Source organism: Melozone crissalis, unplaced genomic scaffold, assembly GCF_028551555.1.
Source record: "Melozone crissalis strain CALT ecotype California unplaced genomic scaffold, PUWL_Pcris_2 ptg000081l_1, whole genome shotgun sequence".
Lineage (NCBI taxonomy): Eukaryota > Metazoa > Chordata > Aves > Passeriformes > Passerellidae > Melozone > Melozone crissalis.
The window spans coordinates 8468191-8485596 of NW_026535858.1; the positions used below are offsets into that span (position 1 = coordinate 8468191).

Consider the following 17406-nt stretch of genomic DNA (forward strand, 5'->3'; position numbering starts at 1 on the left):
CACAGCCTTTTTGGATTAAGATTGCAAATGGTTTTAAGTCATTCAAGGGTAGAAAATTGTTCTATTTGTCAGATTTCACACTAACAACTGTATGGCATTTCTTTGCTCTAGTTAGCTTGAACTTCACATGCTGCCACCATCAAACAACCCTCCACACAGAAATCCAAAATGTGGCTCTATTCAGGGCTGTACAAACACCTGAGCACCCAGTCTATATCCCTTTCCTCAAGTTCTTTTTCTGTAAAAGATGCTGCATTTAGGACAACATGATTTAAACTTTTTAGGGTCTAACTGGAAGCTTAAGCTGATTAAAGTAATGAAAATCTTAGTGTAATTTCTCCAGTATTTAAGCCAGATCATAAGGCTTTTCCAATAGAAAGTCCAGTATTCAAATTTAAAAATGCATAATCTTCAGTCTGTAAACATGACTCAAAATTATTTCCTACCTACCAGTGGAAATACAGAGGTATAATTGTAAATACTGATGAAAATGCACAGAGGAGGACTCTTTTGCTGAGAGCATGTGTGCACAAACATGCCAGCCAGCACTGCTATATTTACACCTCTGTTTTTCCCTGCATAGATAAAAACTGTGCAGGTGAAAAAGTAGCAAAATAAAAAACAACCCAACTCTATACAGATGGACAAAAGCAATATTACTGCATCAGCTACACAAAATCAGATCTCCAAACCTGCAGTGAGGTGCAGGGGAAACCACTAAGAATTAAGAATAACTGTTTGGCAGTCACTCAAAGCAGTCCAAACCTATTGGCACAAGCATGAAAAACTCCATCCACATTGGGAAAAAATACAGACATTTATTTTCAGGAATACAACCACACTGTACCAAGTTGTGAGTGCCTTGATTGGAAAGTTACTGCGTCCATGGTACCAGTTGTTATTGCAACACTACAGATCACAGTTTGGAAAAGCAACCTGATTCCTGAACGTAAAGAATTCATGTTAATAATTTTGGCAAAACCACTAAAAACCCTCAGCAACTGCAAAATTCTGTTGTGCACACAATGTTTCCAGAAGGATGATTTGACAAGCATCTATTGACAGATTTCTACAACTCGTATAAAATGAGCTTTTAAAAATAATTTCATTTAACTGCAAGGTGAAACAGTTTTTACTGGCTAACAACAGGACTCTGGTCACAGATTTCACTCACTCACCACAGATACTGAAATATCTTCCCCAGTCATCCTGAAAGTGAGATGTCAACCCCCTCTTGCAGCAGAGACAAATGTCCCACTGATTCACCACAGACAGAGATGACCTGGGCTTTTATCACAGCTTTATACCCACTCGCTGTCTTCCAGTCTACAGCAGCTGAAATGCAGCCAGACAAAATTCAGCTGTGCACATATAAAGTGCATTTTGTTCAGAGAAGGAAGACAAGCAGCAAGCTGTGCAGGAGGGATGATGCTAATATAGCTGTACAGAGCCTGCTTCTAAATAGGTTAATAGTTTTGCTCCCTGCAGCTAGAACACATTTCCAAACAGACCTCAAGCAGAGGAGGAATTTTTAAGGTGTGTCCAGACTGCCATCCTTCTTTCCCTCTCAAAGGATTTCATCATTTTGTTGTCATGATTCTTCTTTTTTTCCCTTTTTTTTTTTTTTTTCACCTTACTTTACTGCATTCACCACAGGGAACCCGTTCAGAAAGCAGCAGTGTTCTGTGAATCAAACACACTCCACAACTCACCCCTCAGTGGGACACCAATAAGAAGGAAAAAAACCCCACATTTTCAATTAGCACCTAAACTGGTGAATACACCACGTTGTTCTGAACATAAGGGAAGCTTTCTTGGACATAGAGATGCAATGCTTCCATTTAATTACATTCAGAGTGGTAGAAACTATTCTTCTACCTCAGCTGGCTGAAGACTCCATGGGTCAGTGGTGAGTTAATGTCAGGGTCTGAACCAAAGGCAGCAGGTATGGTTGGCATTCCCAAGCTCTTGTATGTGTGCTCTTCTCTTTTTTCCAATAAAATCTTTCAGAGCATTTGACAGTGTTTCCCACCAGCCCCAAAGGCACAATATCTGTGCATCATTGTAGGCTAGGGGAAATACAGGTGGAATCTCTGCAGCAATAGGGAACAGAGTCTTCCACACTCCTTTTGCTTTTGACACAAGCATGCTGCCAATATTCTCTTCATGCATATGGTCTCCTCCTCCTACATGCACTGGGGTACTTAATGTGGATTCCTTATAAAACAAACAGGTTTTTCAATTTAGATAACAAGATCAAAACCTTTTAAACATTTCAGTCTCTAACTGCTTCTGATCTCTTCAGTTCAGCACCAAAACCCCAAGATCAGTTTTTCACAGAGCACCAGTGACATCAAACTGACATGTCATTACTGGGAATGCTGTCACTTCTTAGTTAGGTATTAACTTGATGTGATGGTCAGGACTTGAAAAGCAAACAACCTGCTACAACAAGGATTCCCAGCCACAGCCACACATTCAGCAAACCAAGAAAAGGTGTCACAGCATCACAGAATGGGTCAGGTTGGAAGGGACCACAGTGAGTCCAACCTCTCTGCTCAAGCAGGGTCATCCCAGAGCACACAGCACAGGATTGTGTCCATGGCTCTGGAATATCTCCAGTGAGGGACACTCCACACCTCCTCTGGCCATTCTGTTCCAGTGCTTGGTCACTGCACAGGAGAGTTCTTCCTCACAGTCTGGCTGAACCTCCTGTGCATCAGCTTCTGCCCATTGCCACTTGTCCTGTTGACTGGCACCACTGAGCACAGCCAGGCTCTGTCCTCTTGGCACCCTCCCTCAGACACTGACAGACATTTGATGAGGTCCCCAGTGTGTTGTCCCTTCTTGAGACTGAACAGGCCCAGCTCCCTCAGCCTTCCCTCAGAAGGAGATGCTCCAGTGCCTTGATCAAAGCAAAAGTCATCGTAACAAAGTCCTACAGATTCTTGCACCAGCTTTTTCTTCTGTCCTGGAAAGGATGTAAACAAGGACCACAGCTGCAGATACACTGAACAAGCATATGTATAAATTTAAACCAAGACTTCACCCCTAGTCTTGATGTCTTCAATGGGCCAAGAGGAAATGATGGGAGTTTGGATCCAAGCTTCACAGCTGAGGTGTCAAACTCAGATCTGTGATTCAGGGAACATCTAGTGTAGATGAATTGGTTTGTAGATCCCCCAAACAAGCAGAGGGAGATGAAAGCAATATGATTTTCTGTCCATGTCCAGGAGAGGCTGCAGAACTCTGCTTTCAGCACACGAGACAGCACTGCTTTGCCTTTGCTTCTCTCTATACTAAACTCCTTATCAACTAAGAAAACACAGTTAGAAATCAAACAACTCCGATGTCTTTCTCACAGCCCCTATATCACAGATGCATCACTACAGATTTGTACATCTGCTACTTGCATAGGCCAAATTCTTCACTATCCACTTTTTTCCACATGAGATGACTTGGTGAAACACCTGTACAAGAGGCTGGCCAGGTGCACAAGGGAGCAGGAAAGGTGGCCTGGTTACAGTGGACCAATAGCTGGTTTATTCTGTATGGAAGCAAGATAACTGCCTGCCTATGGAGGTGAGAGAGTTTATTCTTCTGCCCTTGGTTTTCCTCAAAATTACAAATAATCTCTAATCTATCTCACCTTAAATTCAGTGTGCTCCCATGCAATGTTTCTACTTGTCTTTTATTCTCACCAGAATTATAGTATATGCAAGGAGAAACACACAGACGCACTACAGCCACAAAGCTCCATCTTCATAAATTATTCTCAAAGTGAACCAAAGCACTTTTTCTATTACTTAACAGCTTGAATCTGATAATCCAAAGCTAGGAATAAACAGACTGTTTCTGCAGAATAAATTCAGGGACAGGGTAGTAAACAGATGGGAAAATGTACCAAGATAGGTACAACTAGAAAAAATATTTGCCCCAAAGGAGACGGTAAGAGAAGAGAAGATTCTTTCCAGTATCAGTAGATAAAAGTCAGGGGTGAGAGACTGGCCAGCTGGCTGGTGCTGTCTCTAAGCAAGTATCCAGTCTTATCACCACAACACAATTTGTTCTTTTCTTGAGCTTCCAAAGACTCCTACACATTGCTACAAGTTATTATTTTGATATTTTAAAGTTCTGTTATGCTGATACATGCTTGGGAGAAGCATTACCTTCCTTTTCCCCACACACTCCTTAGTTTTCCTCTCATTGCTGCTGATACTTTTCCCCCCTCTCCCCTGTTCTCCATTCCTGAGAGAAGCAATTTATGCACATTCACCAAAACCCAGGAGTCACATATAGGAATCTGGGTTCTGTCACTAAAAAATCTGTTCAAGCATGTCACACATTACACCATACCCACACAGAAGACTCATAACATGGGCTTTCCAAAAACATCCACCACCTGAATTAACCACACCTTCTGGCTTCAGGCAGCCTCTTCTGCCCAAATAATTGCCTCCCAAATGAGAATGAGAACACAGAAATCTTCCCTCTTGTTAGTCCCCTTGCTCATACATGGATTTTCTTCCTCTTATTTCCTCTTTCCTTCACATCTTTCTCCCTGAAGTCCTCCCTCCCACAGTTCCATTTTCCCCCTTCCCACGTCATTTTATTCCCTGTTACCCACTCAGCAGTGGGGTTCTACTAAAGCTGTCTCAGAAAGAAGCCCGTGGGAGGCAGGAATTCTGCTGGATCTGTGCTTCCCGACTTTCAGGGGCACAGCAGGAGCCCAGCTGGACCAGCAAGAGGCAGGACAATGGAACAGGGGCTCTTCTAAATGCAGGCAGCACCAGGCAGGGATGAACACCTTAAAGACCTTCCCAAGTTTTCTTTCTTGGCCAAAAAGAGGCCAGGCAGAACTTGGAGGAAATAACTCCAAGGCCAAGACACACACACAGACATGTGTGAAATGGCCTTCAGCCACACAGCTGGGTTTGCAGGGCTGGAGCAAGGAGAGGCAATAAAGCAGCACTGGAGCTGTGGTTGCAGAAAAGAGGCAAGGGGAAGGGACACAACAACGTGTAAAAGTGATCAAAAACTGAGATTAAAAGAACAACACCCAAAAACATCCTCATCTGTTCAGCCATGTTCTCATAAAACTCCTTAGTTTAATTACAGCAGCATGATTAAGGATAAAGATACATTTCAGCATAGCTCCAAACAGGCCTGTCACTTGGATGATCTGCAAATCAATTTCCTAAAGGATCTGCTAATAGTGTTTCTATAATACTGAGGGAAGAACAACTCTGAAGCACATGCAATCAAATTGATTTCAGTGGAGCCTTCATTATGTTTGCTTATAAATGCCCATTCTTTGAATGTATAAAGAAGTTTCCAGTTAGATGCTGATACAATGTGAACTATTTAGCCCAAACTCATAGCGTGATAAAATAATAATGCAACAGAAGATTGACTAAACAATTACACACTTGAAACCGTGACTCACACACAGCGTGAAGATGGTTGGCATTTAAATGCATTTAAAAAATCAAATGTCATTCTATTAAAAAAATGGTGCTTGTATCAACAATGCCTGGCGCTTGCACACTATCTGGTATGAGATAATTGCAAGGGCTATAAGTTGCTAATTACTACCATTTTACTGTCAATTTCCTTAATTCTTTAAGCTTTGGTTTCTCCAGCAATGTGCTTAGACTTCTGGATGTATTTTAAAAAACCCAACCTATATTTGACAACTAGAATATGACATGACCTGCAAAAGCATAGAAATACAAAAAGACCCAAGACCAGCTCAGATTTTTCATGACCTGTTACATTGGTGAGCCATGTACAATGGGAGAACTCAGTGATGGCACTACCTCTTCATCTCCCCTGTGTTCTGCTTCATGTGCTCACATATCAAAACTGGAGCCACAAGTTCAGCACTCCTGCAGTATCTTGCTGAGAAAACCTACTTCCATTGTCAATGTTTTGTGATTTTAATGTAACTTTCCACAATGACAATCCTAAAATAAATCCTTGCTTTATAGCAATACCTTTTTAATGGGAAGCTAAGAAAAACGTAAGGGCTTTTGTCCTCCCTTCACAAAGTGCACTGACAGCTCTCTGAATTTAAACCTACCCTCTGTTCAAAGCCATTCCCTCTTGTTCTGTTCCTTGTAAAAAGTCCCTCTCCAGCTCTCTTGTAGGCCCCATTCCAGTACTGGAAGGTGCTGCAAGGTCTCCCTGGAGCCTTCTCTTCTCCAGGCTGAACAATTCCAATTCTTTCGGCCTTCTCAGGGTGCTCCAAACCTCTGAGCATCTTTGTGGAACTACTCTGGACACACTCCAACAGTTCTTCTTATTCTAGGAATTCCAGAGCTGGGCACAGCACTCCAAGTGGGATGTCAGGAGAGCAGAGTGGAGGAGGAGAATCCCCTCCCTTGACCTGCTGGTCACAGCTCCTTTGATGCAGCCCAGGACACGTCTGGCTTTCTGGGCTGTGAGCACACATTGTCAGGTCATGCTGAGCTTCTCACCAACCAACAGCCCCCAGTCCTGCTCAGGGCTGCTCTCCATCCATTCTCCACCCGGGCTCTGCTTGTGCTTGGGTTGCACCTGACCCAGGAGCAGGATCTGGTCCTTGGCCTTGTTGAATGTCACGAGGCTCACACAGGTCCACCTCTGTCGCCCTGTTCTTCTAAAGTTCTTCTAAGCCTTCTGATGTTTACATTTTTGTAATGGAGTTTCTCATGCAATTTTCATGTAAATAATGATTGTTTTGCATTCCCTTCTGGAGGAGGAGAGAATTGATGAACTGTTAGTTTGACCAGTGGCGTTGGAGAAGTGGCAATTTCATCCTCCAATCCATGGTCACTTTTAGGATTCTATAAATATAGAGGTCCAGAAATGGCCTTTTTTTGCCTTGGACATCTGTGTGTGAGTGTCGTTCATTTTGTGTTTTATTGTGACACACTTCTCCAGCTGTCAAGGTCCCTCTGGATGGCATCCCTTCCCTCCTATGTGTTGACCACACCCCATGGCCTGGCGTCATTAAACCCACCAAGGGTGACCTTGGTCCCACTTTCTATGTCACCAGAGAGGTTTGACAATTCTGGTGGTTCAAATTCCCACCCCCAAGGAACACCACTTATCACTGGTCTCAACAATCGAGCTGCTGACCACAACTCTGAGAGTGCAACTGTCCAGCTGATTCCTATTCCACTGAGTTATCCATCTGTCCAATCCACGTCTCTCCAGTTTAGAGGCAAGGATGTCACTCAGGACAGGGTCAAATGCTTTGCACAAGTCCAGGCAGATGACTCCTCCTCCCTCATCCATCAACACAGTAACCCTGTTGTAAAAGGTCACCAAATTTCTCAGTGTGATTTGCCCTTAGTGAGGATGTGTTGGCTGTCACCAACCATTTCTTTCTTCTCCTTAGCATGGCATCTAGGAGGATTTGCTCCGTGATCTTGCATTCAGTTTCCTGGGGTGGGTTCCACAGAAGTTAGCACAAAATTTTTTTCAGGGGAATGCACCATGAGGACAACGTAAAAGTCAGAAGCTGCACCACAGAAATTCCAGCCACGTGTAAGAAAACAATGTTCACAGTGCGATGAATAAGGTACTGGAGCAAGTTCTCAAACTTGCAGAATCACAGAGTGGGTCAGTTTGGAAGGGACCACAGTGGGTTTCCTGGTCCAACCTCCTGCTCAAGCAAGGTCATCCCAGAGCACATGGCACAGGATTGTGTCCACATGGTTCTGGAATATCTCCAGTGAGGGACACTCCACAGCTTCTCTGGGCAATCTGTCCCAGTGCTCAGCTGCAAGTACAGAATTTCTCCTTCAACTTCCTGTGCATCAGCTTCTGCCCATTCCTTCTTGCCCTGTTGCTTGGCACCACTCTAGAAGAGCCTGCCCTCTTCACACCCTTCCTTCAGATACCGACATTGGTGAGGTTCCCTCTCAAGGCAGAACAGGCCCAGCTCCCTCAGCCTTTTCTCGGAAGGGAGAAGCTCCAGTTCCTTGATCACCTTTGCAGCCTCCCCTGGACCTGCTCCAGCAGCTCCACATCTCTCTTGTACTGAGGAGCCCAGAAGTGGGCACAGCTCCCCAGATGTGCCTCACCAGGGCTGAGCAGAGGGGCAGGATCATGGACCTTGACCTGCTGGCAACAGTTTTCCTAATGCATCCCTGGATACCATTCATCCTCTCGGCCACAAGGACAAACTGCTGGCTCAGGGACAGCTTGCTGCCCAACCAGACTCCCAGCTCCATCTCCACAGAGCTGCTCTCCAGCAGGTTGGCCCCCAGCCTGCACAGGTGCCTGGAGTTATTCCAGCTCAGGTGCAGGACCCTGAATTTGCTCTTGCTGAACTCCAGGCTGTTCTTCTCTGCCCATCTCTCCATCCTGCCAAGGTCCTTCTGAAGGCTGCAGAGCCCTCTGGGGTATCAGCCTCTCCTCCCAGCCTGGTGTCACCAGTGACCTTGCTGAGGACGCATCTGCCCTTCATCCAAATCATGGATGGGTAACTAAACAACACTGGGCTCAGTACCAACCCTTAGGGGACACCACTCTCCTGTGCCACGGGTAACAGCCCTCTGAGCTCTGCCATTCAGCCAGCTCCACATCCACCCCACTGTCCACTTACCCACTCCACACTTCCTGAGTTTGCCAACAAGGATGTTGTGAGAGACAGTGAGGAAAGCCTTGCTGAAGTCAAAGTGCACAATATCCACAGCTCTCTCCTCATCCATCTAGGCACTGTTTCATCTCTCCACCCATGGAGAGTTCACCAGTGATCTGGACAGGTCCTTCAGCAGCCTGGCCTAACCTTGAAATTAAGCCTGCCTTGAAGAAGAGATTTGACTGGATGATTTCCTAGATTTCTTTCAATCAAAATTATTCTATGAACCTTTTACCATTTCTTTCAATAGGAACAAGACATTTCTGAAGTTGCAATTACTATCAAGGAATACAGGAACCATTCTGTTAATAAAATTGCTTCTTGCTCTCTGCACACCATCGTGGTCACAAGTTGAATTTTTAACAGAGAACTTCCAACTGTGAAACCCTGGAAGGTGACCTAGTAAATCAAACAGTATTTGACATTCTTCTGCCTTTACCCCATCAGCTGACTCTGCCCTGTGACTTTAAGTGACTCTTTTCAGAGTGGAAAAAACAACAATTCTTACTTGTTTCATGTGGGAGAGACACTTTTTTTCCACAGAAATTGGAAGTGTTTTCCAAACTATCATCACCAGAAGAGTAAGCCTCCCAGTGTCCCCAGTTTACAGCTTAAATGAGACCAAGTTCCATTGCCTGGCAGAGTCACCTCCAGCTGTCAGCAGCCACACTGGTTATAAATGAGGGGCATGTCTGACAAAGAGGAATGGGTCAAAGAGGTGTCTGTTATCTGTATGGAAAACATTCTCTGCTGAGCTTCCTCCTCCTTCTGAAAAATACTTTGCTAAAAGGATATTTATGTTGGGGTGAGGGTAATCCACTAAGCCAGAGGTCTGAAGGCTGAATTCAATGTTTTAAATTTGATTTAATGCAGTATGTGGTCGCTGAATAAACAAGCACATGTAATGAGCTATAAACTCATGCCTCCAACTCAGTCTAAGAGTTTTACTCATGGTCTAATAAAATATGACAGCTATATTGCCTTGCTTATTAACAAGCATAGCAGTTACTTAAAAGCACTAGAAATACATTCTTTACCAATTTAGATATAAATCCCTTTAGTAAGTAGATTTTACAACTAATCCTAAGACCAAAAACCCCTTGGATATGTGACAACCAAATAAGATTTAAATAGCTCTCTGCACATATTGTGGGAGGCACGAGACTCCACAGAATAATTTATTGTACACAGATAATGGAGTCACTGTGACTTGTGAGGCATCCAGAATTACAGCCAGTGGCAAACACACACAATTTAAAATCTTTCTCTAAATAAATCTCATCATGACAGTTCAAGCATACAGAGAGATGCTGCTTAAGCCTGTGCTGGAGCCCATAGACTGACTTCTGTGATATTTTTAATTATTATTTAAGCATGGCAAGGTTACTAAACTGAGATATACCTCTTTCCCAATAGAAAAGATACAGTTTGCTCCACAGCCTGTGCTTCCTGGCCTAATATCTGTCTGTCAGCATTAATGTGACAAACTTCTGAAAGAAAAGTTGTAAGGGAACTGTCAAGCTATGTTATAGCCAGGGCAATCTGGCTGTGCTGTCTTTAAAAAGAGTGGAAATATCAGACTCATTCCTTAAACTGTCCTGACTATAAAACCTTGAGGGACAATGTGCTTAGCTGCTTGGGCAAGAAAAGACATTTTCAAGAAATATGTATAACACACAGCAATAGCATTTGTGCTCCCCTTCATCAAGCCTCAATCTGATTTTATTTTTAAGCACATAATTATCCAACATTTTCAGAGAAATGCATTAATGACTCATTAGAGAGTCATTAATGAGAACAGTACTGAACCTCAATGTCTGAACAGAATTCAGGCTTGACCAGGAGTCTGTAAGGAAATGACAGACTTTCTTTTCTAGACAGGCTCTAAAGCATTGCAGAGAGGTTAAATTGAGATGGCTGACAGCCTTCACCAGAGAGAAGCACAGGTTCAAGTCAGATCACAGATCTCTTTGCAGCTTTCAGGTAGGGCAGAGCTCTCCTCCAAACCTCAGTTGCAGAAACAATAAGACACAGATAACACAGAGAACATTGATAGATCAGCACTCAGTTTGTGACCAAAGTGTTTTACTCAACTGAATTTGCTGTCAAGCCAAGCTTATGTGCTTTTTATGTATCTTCAAAATTAAGGCTGTACAATCTATCAAAAATTAAACTAGGAATTCTATGAAGAAGCCTAAGTAAGTCAGAAACCAAATACTCATCAAATTCTGCAACCACAACTCTTTGAGAGCTTTTGAATTTTTTGTCTGAGCTATTGAAACTTGAGTGCTAGTAATTACAGTCCACATCACCAGGATACTACAGTGACAAAAACCAGAAGTGGCAACTTCTTACATGTGTATAGCACCTTCTGTCAGAAAGCAAAGACATTTTAAGAATAGTCTTAAATAAAGTGACAGGCAGTACTTGCAGTTTAGGTTCCATTACTCACACTTAGCAAATGAGAAAACAAGGCATAGATAACTCAAGGTATCTGATAAACATAACACTCAAAGCCATTAGCAGAAACAACACCGAATACAGATTGCAAGGGCTTAATTCCGTGGTGTTTGCAAAAAAAAAAAAAAAAAAAAAAAAGGATGCTTTGATTAAAACTACAAGTCAATCTTAGCCTATATCACTCTGTTCAGTCACAGCCTGCCATTGTTTTTAATTATACTTGTGAACTTGTAACTGTTAAGTGAAGCCAAAGTTATATTAAGTAGTTTATCAAGATTAATACTATCCAAAAGAAAAATAAGGTGATGGGGGGGGCATAAACCAAAAAAGCTCCATCCTCTGCTGCTTTATTCTCCTTAAGCTTGGCTCAAGTAGCTGCCATCACTTTCAACACACGCCACTCCTGTTGTGCCAAAGGATTCTTCTGTGTTCTCAACTATATCAAAATATTCCAAAAAGCATCCAGTGTGGCACAGCTTCTCACACTGGCATTGCCAATTTTTTCACTGGCATGATAGCCCTGAAACTTTCTGGCAATCCTTAGGTTATGAAGCAGTCACATGCAAAGATTTGCTTGTACGACTTGAAAAAGGGATGGCCCACCACGGAAATTCTTTTCTTTTTAACAGTAATGTTCTTGGTACTTAGGAATTGCTTTGCCATGGACCACTTTGAAAAGCTCTTTTCTTAAAGCTTTCCTTTAAATAACAAATCTCAAAGCAAGTCTTTTCATCTTAAAATATCACCAGAAGGGAAGGACTCAGATAACTCAAAACCAATATGCTTTAAGAGAACACAGTGCTGCAGGATTCAACACAAGCACATCCCTTTTTAACTGAGGAGAAATAAGGCACAACTTGGTCAACTTCAGTTAACTTCACTTGAGACAATTCAGTGGAGCTACACTAGAAATGAATGTGCTGTGTCAAGTCTTGTTGGGAGTTCAAACAGATTTGATACAGCTCAGTTCAATGTTAGCAAGAAGCTAAAATCCTAGCTCAATATCATTTAGGAATGGAATGAAACTGATCAGTAAAAAGTTGTATATAAAGAAGAAAAAGAGCTGAGGACAGCAAAACAAAGTGCCTGTGATAGTTAGTAGGAGGACTAACACTGTTCTGGAGCTTCCAACAAGATCAGATGAGAATATCAAATTATGTAGTTAGTAGAGCAAATTCTGCTGTTAGTTGTATCACACTCTTCTATAGGGTGTTCCTAATACTGTGACATTACACCCAGAGGTAATGTGGTCACTGAACAACCAAAATGCTGTAAAAATTCCTGCACCACAGAGTGCCACATTGGTTTAATGCAGTACATGAAGATTTTCAAGCCTTTTTCTTCCACTTAATATATATGAGTGGAATTCCAGCAATAATACATTAAGCTCTGCACAGGAATTATTGTGAACAAATGTTTCTTGATAATTTCTAATTTGGTTTTGTTGGGAGGATTTTTTATGACAGACACCTCTGGCTACCTATACAAGAAAATCAGCCAGAGGCAGGAAAAATATTACAATATATTCCAGGTATCTGGAGGACTGTGCGCATTTTCAATTCCTTTGAAATGCTCTGAGCAGCTTCATTCTGTCTGCTTCCAAAGAGTAAGGAGCACAGGAATGTACAGACAGTCTAACTTCTTAGAAGAAAGGCACCAGAAAAGCACAGTGTCCAAAAATAAAAATCCTCACCTTACTCTCTTGTTTTGATTGTACAGTTTATATTATACTTATTAGATCAATATGAATGAAACTTATAATTCATCTGACTTTCCAGCAAGGAGAAAATGAAGTTTTGTTTGATCCACTGTTAAATCATTCCAGATACATGCCCAAACCTCATTCAGCTTCAGGTTAGAACAATATCAAGTCCAAATGCTACAGCTTTTTCTTATCCTTTAAAATAATTTGCAAAATATAAATTCTTATTCTCAGAAATCTTCCAGAGTGATAGGACACTCAACTTATTCTTAGCAGCAGAATGTCTTAAAAAATAAACAGGACAATGTAATTATGGGAACACTCCTCTGCCATTATTAGAGCCCATGTGCAATATATTTCCTGTCCCTTACCAGTGTATTATAGTGGAAGAAAAATCAGGTCACAGGGAAGGAGTAGGAGTTTTGTTTCTTGGGAAGATTTTCACTACTGAGATGTTTAAGGTGAAAGAAACTCCTATGACTCAATACATAACTTAGAGAAGAAACCAGGCGGCACCAGTTCACAGAGAAAGGATAACAAAAATGCTTGTGTTCTGTGTTTGTGGACACCTAAAAGTTTATTTGGGCAGGGTGTTAAATCTGTTATTCCAAGACTTTCCTTCACAAACCATGTATTTTATTAGAAATTTTCTATTTACTAGAAAAGATAGTGCCAATTCCTTCACTCTTACAACACAAGAGCATTTCCAGCCATTTTCCATTTCAATCCCTCGACAATTTTTCAACAGATGTAAGAAACATGCAGCATAAACATAAGTGTATCAAGCAAAGGTTTTCTTTCCTAGTTGCCTTTACAGAGCTCTTGTACTCAGGGATTGCTCTTCATGAGTTTATAGAATGAAAGTTAAAAAAAATGTTTCAATAAGAGTAAATTTGCAGTAACTGCAGTCATTTATGGAAGAATTATTTGCCAGATTTGCTACAAATCCTTTATGAATTCACAGGACATCAACTCCAGACTCAAAAAAAGAGGACACAGTGACAAACTGCAAACACATAAAACAACCATTAAAATTGCTGCAGTTTAATTTGTAGCTAGAGATTCAAAGGAGAACACACTTCTAACTCTAAGCCCCTTGAGGAAGCTGTGGAATTCTCACTTTTGGAGACCTAAAGGTTTTCAGAAGAGGAGGAGAGAAAACATGAGTAATAATCTAAATTTTACTACTCCTTTTTTCAGAGTAGTGCAGTAGCTGCCTGCTAGAGATCCTTTACAGCCTTGCAGTACTTTGACATCACAACAGCACTTGGCAATACCATCACAGCTTTGTGGTTTCCTTAATAAAAAAACAATAAAAAAAGAACTTGTAACAGTCCCACGAAGAGTACAAAATAATTAAATTTCAAAGCATTCTTGCAACAGAAGGATTTCTTTCAGAGTGCAAACACAACTAAGCTAGCAGCTTTACTTCCATTTCAATAAAACCAAACTCTGCAGCTCCCTTGCTTGTCAGTCAAAGAGGGTTTTTCTTTTAATCATACTCCATCAGGTAGCTGTGGAAGCATCCATGAGACTCACTCAATATTCCAACTTACCCTGCTCCATCCTGAATACTTACAGCACGGAGTTATCGTGTGGCACACACGAAGTGTAATTAATTCTAAAATATGTAACAGTTCAAAAGAATCGCAAGTTATGCATTAGAATGATTTCACATCTTCTGAGTTACACGTTTACGCCTACCACAGACACCCAGAACAGCACGGAACGAGCAGCAGCCCCGCGCAGTGAAATTAACAAAGGTGGACCACAATGTGCGGGTCGTGTATCAGAAGGACGAGCGAGTTTCTCATCCAACTTTTTAGGAAGTTATTAAGGGAAAAAACCGTATCTGATTCACCAGACACGGGGCTGTTTCCCCGTCACAGCGCTCTGTTCGCAGGCGAGAGAAGCGGATGGTGTTACCTGGAGAGCGCCGAGCTCCGCCAGCACCGCGGGGCCGGGACAGCGCTCCGGGCAGCGGGGACAGAGCTGCCACAGACCCCGGGCTGGCACAGACAGACAGACAGACCCCGGGCTTCCACAGACAGACAGACAGACAGATCCCGGGCTGCCACAGACAGACCCTGAGCTGCCACAGACAGACTGACCCCGGTCTGCCACAGACCCCCAGGTGCCACAGACAGACCCTGGGCTGCCACAGACGGACCCCGGGCTGCCAAACCCCCGTGGCCGCGGCTCCGTGCGCTCCCAGCAGTGAAATTGACACGGTCCCCCACGCAGAGGTCTCAGGCAAGCTCCGTCCGCCCCGGCCCCACCGCGGGACGCCGCTCCCCGGCCGCCCGGGCCAGGGGCTGCTCGCCCCCGCCTCAGCCCGCCCCGCTCCCTCACGGCTCCCTCACGGCACCGGGACCCTCCGCGGACCGCGGCTGGAGCCGCCCCCCAGCGCGGGGGCTGCGGGGCTGGGGTACTCACATGCCAGATGGCGAAGAAGATGAGGGCGGCGCACAGCACCAGCGACAGCATGTAGCAGAAGGCGGCGAAGGTGAAGGCCATGGCGGGGAGAGCCCTCCGCGCCCCTCTCCGCCGGGCGGGAGCGGCAGGGCGAGCGGCACAGGAGCCCCCGGCCGGCGGAGCGGGCAGCGCCTCACGCAGCCGGGGCCGGGCGGCCACCGCCCCCCGCAGCCGCGCCCGGGCCCGCCCCGAGCCCCGCAACGCCCCCGGCCCGGCCCGGCCCGGCCCCTCGGCCGCGATCCGCGCCCCCGGAGGCTCCACCCGGGGCGGGTTCTCCCGGCGGGATGAGCTGGGGGTCCGGGCTCGGCGGAGCGCGGCCGGCCGGGGGCTCCGCTGCCGCTCGAACGCGTCTGCAGGCAGAGAGAGCCGCGTGCTCCTGACTGAAATCCTGTCACGACAGCGTGAGAGGAAGGAGCGTAGGCTGGGATCAGTTCGGGCCAAATCTTGAGAAGATAATTATGTGCCTAAACTTGAAGTGCTTTGATGGGGGTTTTTGAAGTTTTTTGGTTTTTTTTTTCCTTTCAGGGACAGCTAAAGAGGGTGAAGCATTCCCCAGGCTCAGACCAGCGGTGGAGTGTCCATCCTTTGAGGCAGAGGGGACAGGAGCCCAGCCCAAGAGCTCATGAACCAAAGCAGAGCAGCTGAGCAAAGCAGGATCAGTTTGGCCTTTCCCATCAGCTGAAAAAGACATTTACTTTCGGAGTAAATAAATAAAGCCTTTCTTAACTGCCACTACTTTCAGGTATATGCAATATTCAAGTTGCTGAAGTACAGATAAAATTAAATACATTAAAATAACAAAGGAAGAGCAAGCTCCTGCCTTGTCTTATTTTTAATGGATAGATCCATTAGTACCTTGTCTTTAACAGCATCCACAGTGTCTCCAGACACAACTTAGCTGTTTCTGCAGATCTGGTTTTGATTTACCGTCAAAAGTTCTTCCACTTCTTTGGAGGTGGCACAATAGAGTAGGTTTGCAAGCAGAAAGTTTTCATGAGAAAATATCAGAGAGCCATCAGAAATTCCCTTTAAAAATATCTTGAAAACCATGGATGAAAGTTATGTATTTGAAAGCTTATGTATTTGAAGTTATGTATTTGTATCCTTACAAAACTGAAATAGAATTTCAGCTCACAGCATTTTTTTCCATCCATATTATGGATTAAAGGGATTCAGTAACAACACTGTTTAGAAATTTGCCAGTGGTCACCTGTGAAAGTCAGACTTCATTTCACAAGAGAACATAATTCTATCAAAGCCAAGTCCAGTGGAAGCTTTCTTTGTAAATATTTCCAATATATTTTTGGTTTAAAAGTACAGTATATTATTTGTAACATATAATTTGTAGCATAATAACCACTTTTATCCCGAGGAAAGTGTGTTGATTTGAATCATGAGTCAAGTCCAGTAATTAATAAACCAATCAGGAATAAACTGATGGATCTGACCTTTCATAACTGAGCTGCTCCAGACTGTATGTGAGGTTTGACGCTTTAATTAAGAAGGACAGGACATGGCAAATAGAAATGAGATTTATGTTATACAGTAAACCTATTTATTGTAATTGTCTGACCTTTTAATTTTTTTGTACCTGAAATCCTGTAGAGCATGTACTTGTGGATGTAAATGGTTTGTTCATAACATTTTTAAAAGAACACTGAATGAGGTACAGGAGTCATCTTTGGAAATATTTATTTAATTATTTTGCCATGGTTACTTTAATATCTGGATATATATTACCCATGCTAAGATTCAACACAGAAAACACCTGATTCTTCTAAGGAAATGAAAATAAAATATTTCTTTCTGGAGCATTTATATGTATACACCTCCACAAATATATATGCATACATATGAAAAATATAAATTTACTATAGCTGTCATAAAAGGCTGAAACAGAAGCAACCCTTAAATCTCAGTTTAGCACCACACTCCAAGGTGAATATTCCCCTGTTTTTCACCCTCATCTTCATTAATATTCCAGGTATTTATTTGGAGCTCTTCAAGGAGCACACAGGCAAAACATTTGTTTCTGTTTTTGCAAGGAGACAGTTCCAGAGCCAAAGACTTCCCAGATCACAGAGGCTTCCCTGATACTGACTTTGAGACACCCATTGCCCCCAGCCATATTGCCAGC

At 43.3% G+C, this 17406-nt stretch overlaps 1 protein-coding gene across 1 annotated transcript in view; it reads right to left on the reverse strand.

Annotated features, from left to right (window-relative positions):
- The window catches only part of CNIH3 (cornichon family AMPA receptor auxiliary protein 3), a 44911-nt gene extending 29558 nt beyond the window's left edge, over nucleotides 1–15353 (reverse strand). The window contains exon 1 of the mRNA XM_054290425.1: nucleotides 15231–15353. Coding sequence (XP_054146400.1) covers nucleotides 15231–15311 — 81 coding nt within the window. The 5' untranslated portion in view covers nucleotides 15312–15353. The remainder of the gene's footprint in view (nucleotides 1–15230) is intronic.
- Between the last annotated feature and the right edge of the window lie 2053 nt (nucleotides 15354–17406).